This window comes from Mustela putorius, unplaced genomic scaffold (assembly GCF_011764305.1).
Source record: "Mustela putorius furo isolate JIRA1106 unplaced genomic scaffold, ASM1176430v1.1 tig00002061_pilon_pilon_pilon, whole genome shotgun sequence".
NCBI classification, from domain to species: Eukaryota; Metazoa; Chordata; class Mammalia; order Carnivora; family Mustelidae; genus Mustela; species Mustela putorius.
The window spans coordinates 50572-61062 of NW_025421938.1; the positions used below are offsets into that span (position 1 = coordinate 50572).

At 44.6% G+C, this 10491-nt stretch overlaps 1 gene segment (V, D, J or C); it reads right to left on the reverse strand.

The window, feature by feature from the left end:
• Nucleotides 1-826: 826 nt before the first annotated feature.
• LOC123394234 lies at nucleotides 827-1383 on the reverse strand. The segment is given in 2 exon segments: nucleotides 827-1166; nucleotides 1252-1383. Coding segments are annotated over 2 exon segments (385 nt in total).
• Between the last annotated feature and the right edge of the window lie 9108 nt (nucleotides 1384-10491).

A 10491-nucleotide genomic window follows, 5' to 3' on the forward strand; every position in this document is an offset into this window, starting at 1 on the left:
GAAGCCAAGAAACAACAAATGTTGGAGAGTTGTGGAGCGAGGAGAAGCCTCTTACACTGTTGGGGAATGCAAGATGATATAGGCACATTGGAAAAAAGTTGTAGGTCCTAAAAAAGATGAAATCAGAATTATTGTATGACCCAGCAATTGCACTACTGGGTATTTACCCCAAAGATACAAATTAGTGAAAAGAAGGGCCACGTAAACCCCAGTGTTCATAGCAGCAATGTCCACAATTGCCAAACTGTGGAAACAGTTGAAATGCCCTTCAACAGAGGAATGGATAAGGAAGATGCAGTTCATATCTACAACAGAATATTACTCCTCCATCACAAAGGATGAATACCCACTTTTGTATCAGCATGGATGGGACTGGAGGAAATTATACTGGGTGAAATAAGTTAAGTAGAGAAAAAACCATTATCATAGGTTTCCCTTATTTGTGGAAGATAAGGAATATCATGGAGGACATTAGAAGAAGGAGGGGAAGATGAAGTTGTGGGAATCAGAGGGTGAAATGAACCACGAGACACTACGGATACTGAGAAATAAAGTGAGGGTTTTAGAGAGGAGGATGGTGGGGGTTGGGTTAGCCTGGGATGGGTATTAAGGAGGGCACATGCTGCATGGAGCCCTGGGTGTTATATGCAAACAATGAGTCTTGGAACACTACATCAAAAACTAATGACGTACTGTATGGTGACTAAAATAACATAACAATAAAAAATAAAAAAGAAGTGCCTGGCCCTCGGTCATAGAGTGTCTTTAGCTTTGTTGTCCCTGTCACCTCCTCAGTCCAGCACAGATGAGCCTTCTGCAGGTTTCTGACACAGGCAGGATGTGGGTTCTCACATCGTGTCTCTTGCACAGTAATACACGGCCGTGTCCTCAGAGTTCAGGCTGTTGATCTGTAGATAGGCTGTGCTGACAGAGGTGTCCATGGAGAAAACAAATCGACCGGAGAAGCCCTGGGCATATGTTGGTTTCCCAGTGTTTGTGTTGATCCATCCCATGTACTGCAGGCTCTTTCCTGGTGCCTGTCGCACCCAGTTCATTGCATAGCTGGTGAAGGTGTACCCAGATGCCCTTGCAGGAGACCTTCACGGATTCCCCGGGCTTCCTCACCTCAGCCTCAGACTGCACCAGCTGCACCTGGGAGTGGACACCTATGGAGAGGGAATAGGAGGCGATGAAGTCATGCTGACTGGCCCTGTTCCCCTCCTCTGCCAAAGGACTGGGGGAATCCCTTACCTGTAGCCAACACCACCAGGAAGAGGATTCTCCAGCTCCAGTCCATGGTGAGGTGCTGTGCTCTCATGGTATCTACAAAGGATCGTGTGCAGCTGTTGGGTGATGTTCTCAGGACCCAAACATGTGTATATTTAAGAGAGTATGCCTTGGTTCATTTGCATATTCACAAAGCAGAATATTTCATATCAGGAAATGGCTCATTCAGAGAGAAGACACATCAGAGGGAAAACATATTCCTGGGATCCTAAGGTTCCACATCTGAACATCTCTTTGAAGATATACACCCTTGCCACATCCCCAACTCTGTGTTTACCAGGGCTCTTTCCACTGAGAATGAGCCCGAGTACAGAGCTGTGGAGGCTACTGGGTAAGGCAGTTTCCTTAGGAGCACAAATGAGTGCTGATCTGGAACCAGGGGACCAGGGATGGCAAACCTGATGTGTCAGTCCCTGTGGACCAGTTTCTGTGATGCCCTGTGCCCCTCCCTTCTCAGGTGGAGTCGTGGGGTCTGGGTAGACAAACACCTGAACCTGAGACAGGTCACCGGGATGATGGGTCTGATAGACCCAAATGCACATATTGTAATGAAATGCTGGTAAACTTAACCTAACCACGTGTGTAAAAATTACATATTCCTACAGAGTCTCTTCTAATCATAATGTGTTCAAATGTTAACATCAAGAAGTCATCTCCCTATTTAAGATAAAAAGTCATGATCATCAAACTAAAAATTTTTTAATTAATGAAAGATGTCTCATTTAATGGTAAATGACTAAACCATTTCTTTGGAAGCCATGAACAAGGTTCCATTCTACCCTGTATCATTATTTTCATAAAGAAGATATACATGGATATACAATGGAATGTACTTCTCCATAAAAAAATTTGCAAAGACATTGATGGAGCTAGAAAGTATTATGTGAGGGTGAAATAAGTTGACCAGGGGAGAGAAAATTATCATACAATTTCACTCATATGCGGAACTTAAGGAACAAAACACAATCATGGGGGAAGGGAGGGAAAAATAAAATAAGACAAAATCAGAGAATGAGACAAACCATGAGAAACTCTTAAGTCCAGGAAACAAACGAAGGGTTTCTAGAGGGGAGGGGCTGGTGTCTGCGGTAAGTGGGTGATGGACATTGAGCAGGATATGTGATGTAATGAGCACTGGGTGTTATATGCAACCGAAGAGTAACTGAACTTTACTCCAAAACTAATGATACACTATGTGTTAATTATGTGAATTTAAATTAAAATGAAAAAACCTTTTTATTTGGAGAAGCAAAGTAACAAGTACTAAATATGTAACAACAAACCAAATCCCTATTATTCATGTGTGACAAGAGGAATCTGGTTTCTGGTCAGACCTGTCAAAGCCTGGACGTCTGTAGTTTGCCCATAAGCTGAACAACTGGAAGTCACCAGCTCTTCTCAGACCCACCAGAGATGTTGTGATAGGATATCTTTGTCTGATCTGGTGGCTGTGACAAATACCACTGCCTGGGTAGTGTATAAACTGTGGAAATGAATTCCATCAGAGTTATGAAAGATGCAAGTTCAATGTCAAGTCATGCAGCACATCCGGGCCACCTTGTTCAGCCTGTGCTGGGAGGCGGTTAGTCCCATTGATCTCCAAAATGTTGTGGAGAGTAGGTCCAGGCTTCTCTTTAGAGGCTCATATTGTTCTCAGGGTCTTGACGAGGAGTTCGAGGGTTATGCTGAGATGGTCAACCCATAACCACCCCCTCATCAAGTATTTCCACATCCTTCCTGATTTCTCTGGAACAAGATCTCTCCTTCCTTCCAGTAGGAACAGGCTGAGGATTTTCCAAAATTTTCAGTTCTGCTTCATACTGATTAATGATTATTTCTTCATGTCATTTGTTCATACCACACTTTATCATAAGAATTCCAGAGAAGCCTTCTGATGCCTTAAGCCTTTGCTCAGAAATTCCCTCAGCCTCTTACCAAGTTTGTGCCTCTCCCTAATTCTTCCTGTGACCCAAAAATTGAGTTTACAAATGGGCATATGCAAGGAATCGCAACTTACTAAGGCAAAAGCCACCTGCAGATATATCCACAGGACCCACAGGAAAGTAGAGAAATATCTACAGGACCCACAAGAAAATAGGAAAATTGAAAGTCAGATGGTGAATTGATGAAGGTTCAGTGTGGAGATGTCTGAGTTGAAGCTCCCGTGGAATTAGTGACAACCTTAAGGTTTCCTACAAGTTTGTGTTTTAAGTCCAGAAGCCCCACCTCATTCCCCCAGGAATGAAAGGATGAATATTAGCTGTGCTTCCGAGGTGGGGAAAGATCCTCTTAAGAAACTTGCCAGATAATTCAAGAACTGGAGGAAGTTATATGCCAACATCCAGGTCATTCTAGATTTTGCGTGGGGTAAGGGAAGTACGCCCTCCTCTCCCCTCCCCTTAGGCCTTCCTTTGTCAACTCAGTAAGGTGTAACCTGAGATTTCTTGTGAGGATGACATCAAGGGTCTCAGGTCAGGAATAGAAAGACCAACCATAAACTACAAACACCTGTCTATACTCACACCTTATCCCCCTATGATAGGGATCTTCTATAATAATAACAACAAGAAAAAGCAAAGAGACCTAGAAAATCAGAAGTTATTTTTGAATTCTATATGGAATCCAGCTCAAAATGAGTCTAAAGCAGGGACATGAGAGGAAATGTCAATGTTGTCTCATCAGTGGTTGATTCATTATTGTTCTTCTGAATCATATTTTGGGCCAGAGTTCCCAGGTTAGCCCCACTTTAGGGTTCTGTCATCATGGTAGACATTCATTATTGAGCCTCACTCTACAACTGGCACCTGCTGGGGGTCAGTAAAGAGTGACAGGACTCCAGCCCCATGGGGCTCAGGGGCCAGGACAGGTTGAGGGAGAAGTTACAATGGGGCAGAGAGAGGACATGGTGACTCTCTGTGGGATAATTGAAGGATAGCAACAGATGGGCAAGGATCCACACTGTACCAGCCAGATCTGATGATTCATGTGGATTTCCTGTGTGGAAGCCCAGAAACATGTTTCAGATGCATCCCCAAAGCTGCTCTCATAGACTCCAGAACAGGACCCAGCAGTATTGCGATGGGTTTTTTGTCTCTGGTTGTCAACTTTCAGGTCATCCTGCCTGTTTCTCTGGGAGAAATCAGAGAGCGTATCCCATCAGGTGGGCTGCCTTTCCACCGAAGAGATGCAGCGGTGCCTCCAGAAGGACAGTTCCTGATCACCAGTGTCCACCCACTTGGATAATGAGCCAGAGGATAAACTGTACCTAGAAGGACAAGGACCCAGTTTGGGCAGACGTTCTGGGGGTATTTTCATAACCATGTGGAGACAGTGTGTGCCCGATGAGGTCAGAGAACAGGAACAAAGCTCTCAGAAAGCCTGGGCTGTGCAGGTGCTTTTCAGGGATGATGAGAATTCCTGCAGGTCCTTTTTGGAGAAAGAAAAACAGGATATGGATGTGGTTGATGAAGCAAAGTTCCCTAGGCACTGGTGAGATCTCATCTGCATGTAGACAATGTTATCTCGTTCTGGTTGGCTACATGGACAATATGAGAAATTAGAGATCAAAGAAATAACCTTATATATCCCTAAATGAATCTAGAGAGGCTAGAGGGGAAACCCCCTGTCTCAATAGAAAGCCCCCCTTCCACCTGCCACTGCTCCTGGGTCTGATTTGTGTCTGTGATTCTAGAGTGCACCGTGCTGAAGTGAGCACCCCCTGGTGTTCTGAGCACCTCGAGAGCACTGAACTATGTGATCCTTCTGTCCTAATCACTCCCTGGTGCCCTGAGAGCCCATGTGCCCTGAGAGCCCCCTGGTGTTCTGACTGACTCCTGGTGACTTGAACACCTGTTGGGGACCTGAGCTCCCTCTGGTGACCACAGAGCCTCCTGAGGCCTTGAGAACCCCTGCAGTCCAGCTACTCCTGTGTCCCTGCAGGAAAGTTTGTGTCGGGGCTCACCCTAAGAGTGTACACACTGGGTACACACATTGCAGTGACACACAGTGGTGTCCTCAGCTCTCAGCTGCTCACCTGCAGAATCAGCATGTTCTTGCCATTGTCTCAGGAGATGGTGAATTGACCCTTCACAGTGTCTTCATGGTATATGCAACTACCACCACTTGTAATGTCTGAGACCCACTGCAGCCCCTTACCTAGAGCCTGGCAGAACCAACTCATGCCATAGTAACAGAAAATGAACCCAGAGGCTACACAGGAGATTTTCAGGGACCCCCAGGCTTCCCCAGGTCTCTCCCAGCCTCCACCAGCTGCACCTCCCACTGGACACCTCCAGACACAAGACATCCTGGTCAGGAAACTGTCCTTCACTCACTGTTTTTCTTACTGATATCCACTTTCTTCATTCTTCATCAATGTCTCTTGTTCTCTCTAAATGACCTTTTAAAAGAGTAACAATGAAAATCCAGCAAAGAATAAACTCCATCATGAGCTGTCTCTGTTCTGTCCTGAACACTGAATGAAAACCTGGGAATCCTGAGACTGGGGTTTGCATCTCAGCTGCAGGCTTGGGGCTGGGCTGGTTTTATCAGCAGAAGGTGGACCCTAATTGCATGACCCTTGACTCTGTAGCCAGCATGGTATCCGTACTGACAGAGAGGACAGTACCCAGAGCATCTGTGACTGCCTTTGATTTGGTGATACTGACAGGATTTGGGAAAAGATGAAGTTTAAGTATATGATTTTCAGAGTACCTGCTGGGTTTCCATTGACCAGTTTGATTTCACATAGTCACACATATCGGGGTGTAGGTATTTGTTTCCCCTTAAAGTGACATGATCCTACACCCAGAATTGTGGAGGGTTTGTGAGGTGTCCAAGAACACTGGGGTGAGAGTGAGCCCTGGGATTTGGACCTGTGCTCCTCCCACAGGACCTACTACACACCCTGATCCCCCTGCAGGACAGAGTTCACAGGTTCATGGACAATGTAGGATGCTGCCTTTCGTGAGACAAGATGACCTTGTTCTAGAATTTATCTGAAGTACAGAATCAGGGTGCATGCATGTGTTCTTTCAAGTCTCTAAGGTTTCACTGTTACTGGGTTCATCCCAAGTCATCTCTGGGATTATTTGTAATCGTTTTGATGAATGTTCTTGACGCAGGATGGACTGCACACAGGCAGAGAGTGCGATATGAGAAACACAGGTGTCATAATCAACAGTACCCAGAGCAAGAAAACCCATTTTCCACAAATTTTCCTGTATTTGCAATTCTTCCTTCCTCATTCCTTCTTCACTCTGTCCTTACACAGCTATTGATCTTCATGTTACCTCACACTAGCTTTGATTTTCTAGATTTTATAATTTTGTAATTGTGTGAAATGTACCTTTATTTCTAGGGCTTCTATTGGTGAACCAAATACCTGACAATACCCTCATATTTATTATGTTTTTTTAATAATGGCCAACTTTCCAAAGATGACATAGAGCACACTATGTCCACTTTTAAGCCGACGATTGGGCTTGAAATTGTTCCCATGTTTCTGTATATTTATTTATTTATTTATTTATTTATTTATCTATCTATTTATTTCAGTTACCATGGACATCATTAGTTTTGATGTAGTGTTTCTGTATTTCAATAAACTCACTTCTCAGATTGGAGTTGCAAGAGATAAAGAAATAAATAGAATAAACTTCAGATCAACAAATTCATGTCAATATACCTTGTAATTGTGGTCATGAGACAAACAATAATCTTAAACTCTCAGTAGTAACAAGTACTCACAGGGGCTAAGAACCAGCATCTTGTCATATTGTGAATGCAGATCCCTGATGACAAATAAACTATCACCAGGTTTAGATAGAACATTTCATGGATTTCTTGACATTACGTGTGCTCATGGTGTTATAATGTGAGGTTCTCCAGGACCATATCATTAAATCAGTCCTGTCCTCAGCATTCCTATCCTGTAGGATGGGGACAAATCATGAAAAGCCTCCCCACACCCTGGTGGTCCTGGCAGGATGGAGGAAGATGACTCAGAGCAGGAATGCATGGAGATCCACGCATCCTGAGTCCACCACAGAAATAAAGAATTTTCCTGCAGAGGAAGCCCTCAGAAGAACCATCCTGGGGTCACAGGTGGAGCCCCATAGGATCTGGGATGGGAACAGACATCACAACCTCAGTTCTGTTGAGGACCACACACAATTTTCACGTGGAATAACAACCTTAGTATTCAGGGAGAAGTAGGGAAACAGGAAGCTGAGGACATCCAGGGACCACTGGAGCTGTGGCAGGGGACAACTGTGAAAAACAGAATGACTGTGAAGAGACAGGCAAGAAATCACGAGAGACTATGGACTCTGAAAAACAATCTGAGGGGTTTGAAGTGTCGGGGGGGGGGGGTGGGAGGTTGGGGTACCAGGTGGTGGGTATTACAGAGGGCACGGATTGCATGGAGCACTGGGTGTGGTGCAAAAATAATGAATACTGTTTTTCTGAAAGTAAATGAATTGAAAAAATTAAAAAAAAAAAAAAGAATACATGGACTTGGACCACTGGTGGAGGAGGGGCAGTGACACATGAAGGCCTCCCTCAACTCAGGTATCTGGGAACACCTGAGGCTAAGGCTACTTCATCGAGTCAGAGTCCTTGTAGTCTGAAGGCTTCCACCACACTAACAACTGTCACCTGAGTAGAGCAGAGGAGTGTACTGGAGAGTGGAAGTAGATTCTACATGGGGGAGCTCAAGGCGATCACAGTGCTGATCTCGGACCAAAAACAGGAGATCTCTGGAGGAATCTGAACTCTTGTGTGGCTACATTAGAGACACATTTCGAAGCTGCTACCAAGGCAGCCCATTTACCAGTGGAGCCAGGAAGAGAGTCACACAGTCCACAACGTAGGCCTCACAAAGGGAGGGTGTAATTATCTACAGAAACCATAAAACATAACAATATAATATGAAGTGCCCTGTGCATGGTAGACTTTCATGAAACCCCGCCATAATTCCAGGGGCTCTGTACTGTTAGGGAACCTCTGTGTTCCACCTGCCCCTCTATTCCCTTGTGGTTCAAGTCCTGAGTATGCAAGTTTGGGGGACAGCAGCTCTATGTGCAAATCATGTGGACATTTGTTAAAGCTGGGTCACTCCACTGTATTTGGCAATTCAGAGCTGTTCCACTCTTCATGAGTGGATTTAACTTCCCTGAAACACCTTCACTACCCAGGAATGTTCATGTGTAAAGGACAGAATACGATGGCAAGGGCTGTCAGATTTTGTCATCGCTCCAATCAGTTCACCTCCCTGGGAACTTCCTGGGTGAACCCTCACTTCTCAGTGACACATTTACACAAGTAACACCTTCTCTGGTCCTGCAATGACACTTCACACCTGTGTGACAGGGGCAGGTCAGCTTCTTTAACCTGTGTCCTCAACACTGCACTCAGTGATTTAGGTCAGTGCTCTGTGAAGGCTCTTCTCTCATTGTCTTCATGAACAGAGCTGTAGATGCAGGATCTTGTCTCCTGGCTCCCCTGTAGGTTGTTAATGTGAATTAAATAATAAATACACTACCTGCCTGATAGAGGGATTGAAGACCATGAGAAGGTGGCAAATCCAGTTATGAGGACACATCTGGACCCTGTCTTAGGGCCTGGAAGAGTGGGCTGACCAGCTCGGGGACTGCAGACAGGAAGAGACACCCACAGCATCCAGGTCAATGTGAGTCTCAAACTCACAATTTGTTCTCTCTCTGCACAGACAGAGGTGAGTGTCCACCCTGGCTCCAGGGTGGTGTGGACCTGGATAGAGAGCATTTGACATCACAGGTCAGAGGGGAGGTTCATATTTATGTGGGTGTGGGTGGGTTGCTATGGGCTTCTCATCCCAGGAATAAAACAACTCGCATGTAGGGGGTAATAGGTGTCTGTGATGTAAACATTGTCAATGACAACTTTGGCTGGATACTAGGGTGTGTTACCTAAGTAGTTCAGAGACCCATTAAGAAAAGGACTACATAGGGGCGCCTGGGTGGCTCAGTGGGTTAAAGCCTCTGCCTTCGGCTCAGGTTGTGATCCCAGGGTCCTGGGATCAAGCCCCACATTGGGCTCTCTGCTCAGCAGGGAGACTGCATCTCTCTCTCTGCCTGCCTCTCTGCCTGCTTGTGATCTCTGTTGGTCAAATAAATAAATAAAATATTAAAAAAAGGAAAAGGATCACATCAACATCTGAGAGGAGAACACAGGCAGTAACCTTTTACATCCTCAACTGCAACAACTTCTTGCAAGATGGGTCTCTGAAAGAAAGGGAAACACAAACAGAAAGGAATTTTTGGGCTTCACCAAGATAAAAATCTTCTGTGATGCAAAGGAAACAGTCAGCAAAACTAAAAGGCAACCTATGGAATGGGAGAAGATATTTGCAAATGACACTACAGAAAAAGGGTTGATATCCAGGATCTATAAAGAACTTACCAGAATGAACACTCAAAAAACAAATAATCCAGTCAAAGAATGGGCAGAAGATATGAATAGACACTTCTCCTGAGAGACATACAAGTGTCCAACAGACACATGAAAAAATGTGCCACATCTCTTGTCTCCGTGGAAATATAAATGAAAACCATAATGAGATATCACCTTTCATGAGTTAGAAAGACTAAAATTAACAAGACAGAGAACAACAAATGTTGGAGAGGATGTGGAGAAAGGGGAAACTCTCGTACGCTGTAGTTGGGAATGCACGTTGATACAGCCACCTTGGACAGCAGTGTCTAGATTCCTCAAAAGTTAAAAATAGAACTACCCTATGACTCAGCAATTGTTCTACTGGGTATTTACACCCAAAATACAGATGTAGTGAAAAAAGGCGCACATGCACCCCAATGTTCATAGGAATAATGTCCACTATAGTGAATCTGTGGAAGGAGGTGAGATGTCCTTCCACATATGAATGGATAAAGAAGATGTGGTCCATATGTACAATGGAATATTACTCAGCCATCCGACAGGATGAGTACCTACCATTTCATCGATTTGGATGAAACTGGAGGGTGTTATGTCAAGTAGAATAAGTCAAGCAGAGAAAGATAATTATCCTATGGTTTCACCTCTATGTGGAACATAAGGGGTAATGAGGAGGACCAGAGAGGAAGTCAATTATCATACGGGTTTACTTACTTGTGGAGCATAAGGAATGACACAGAAGATATTAGGACATTAAGGGAAAACTGAATT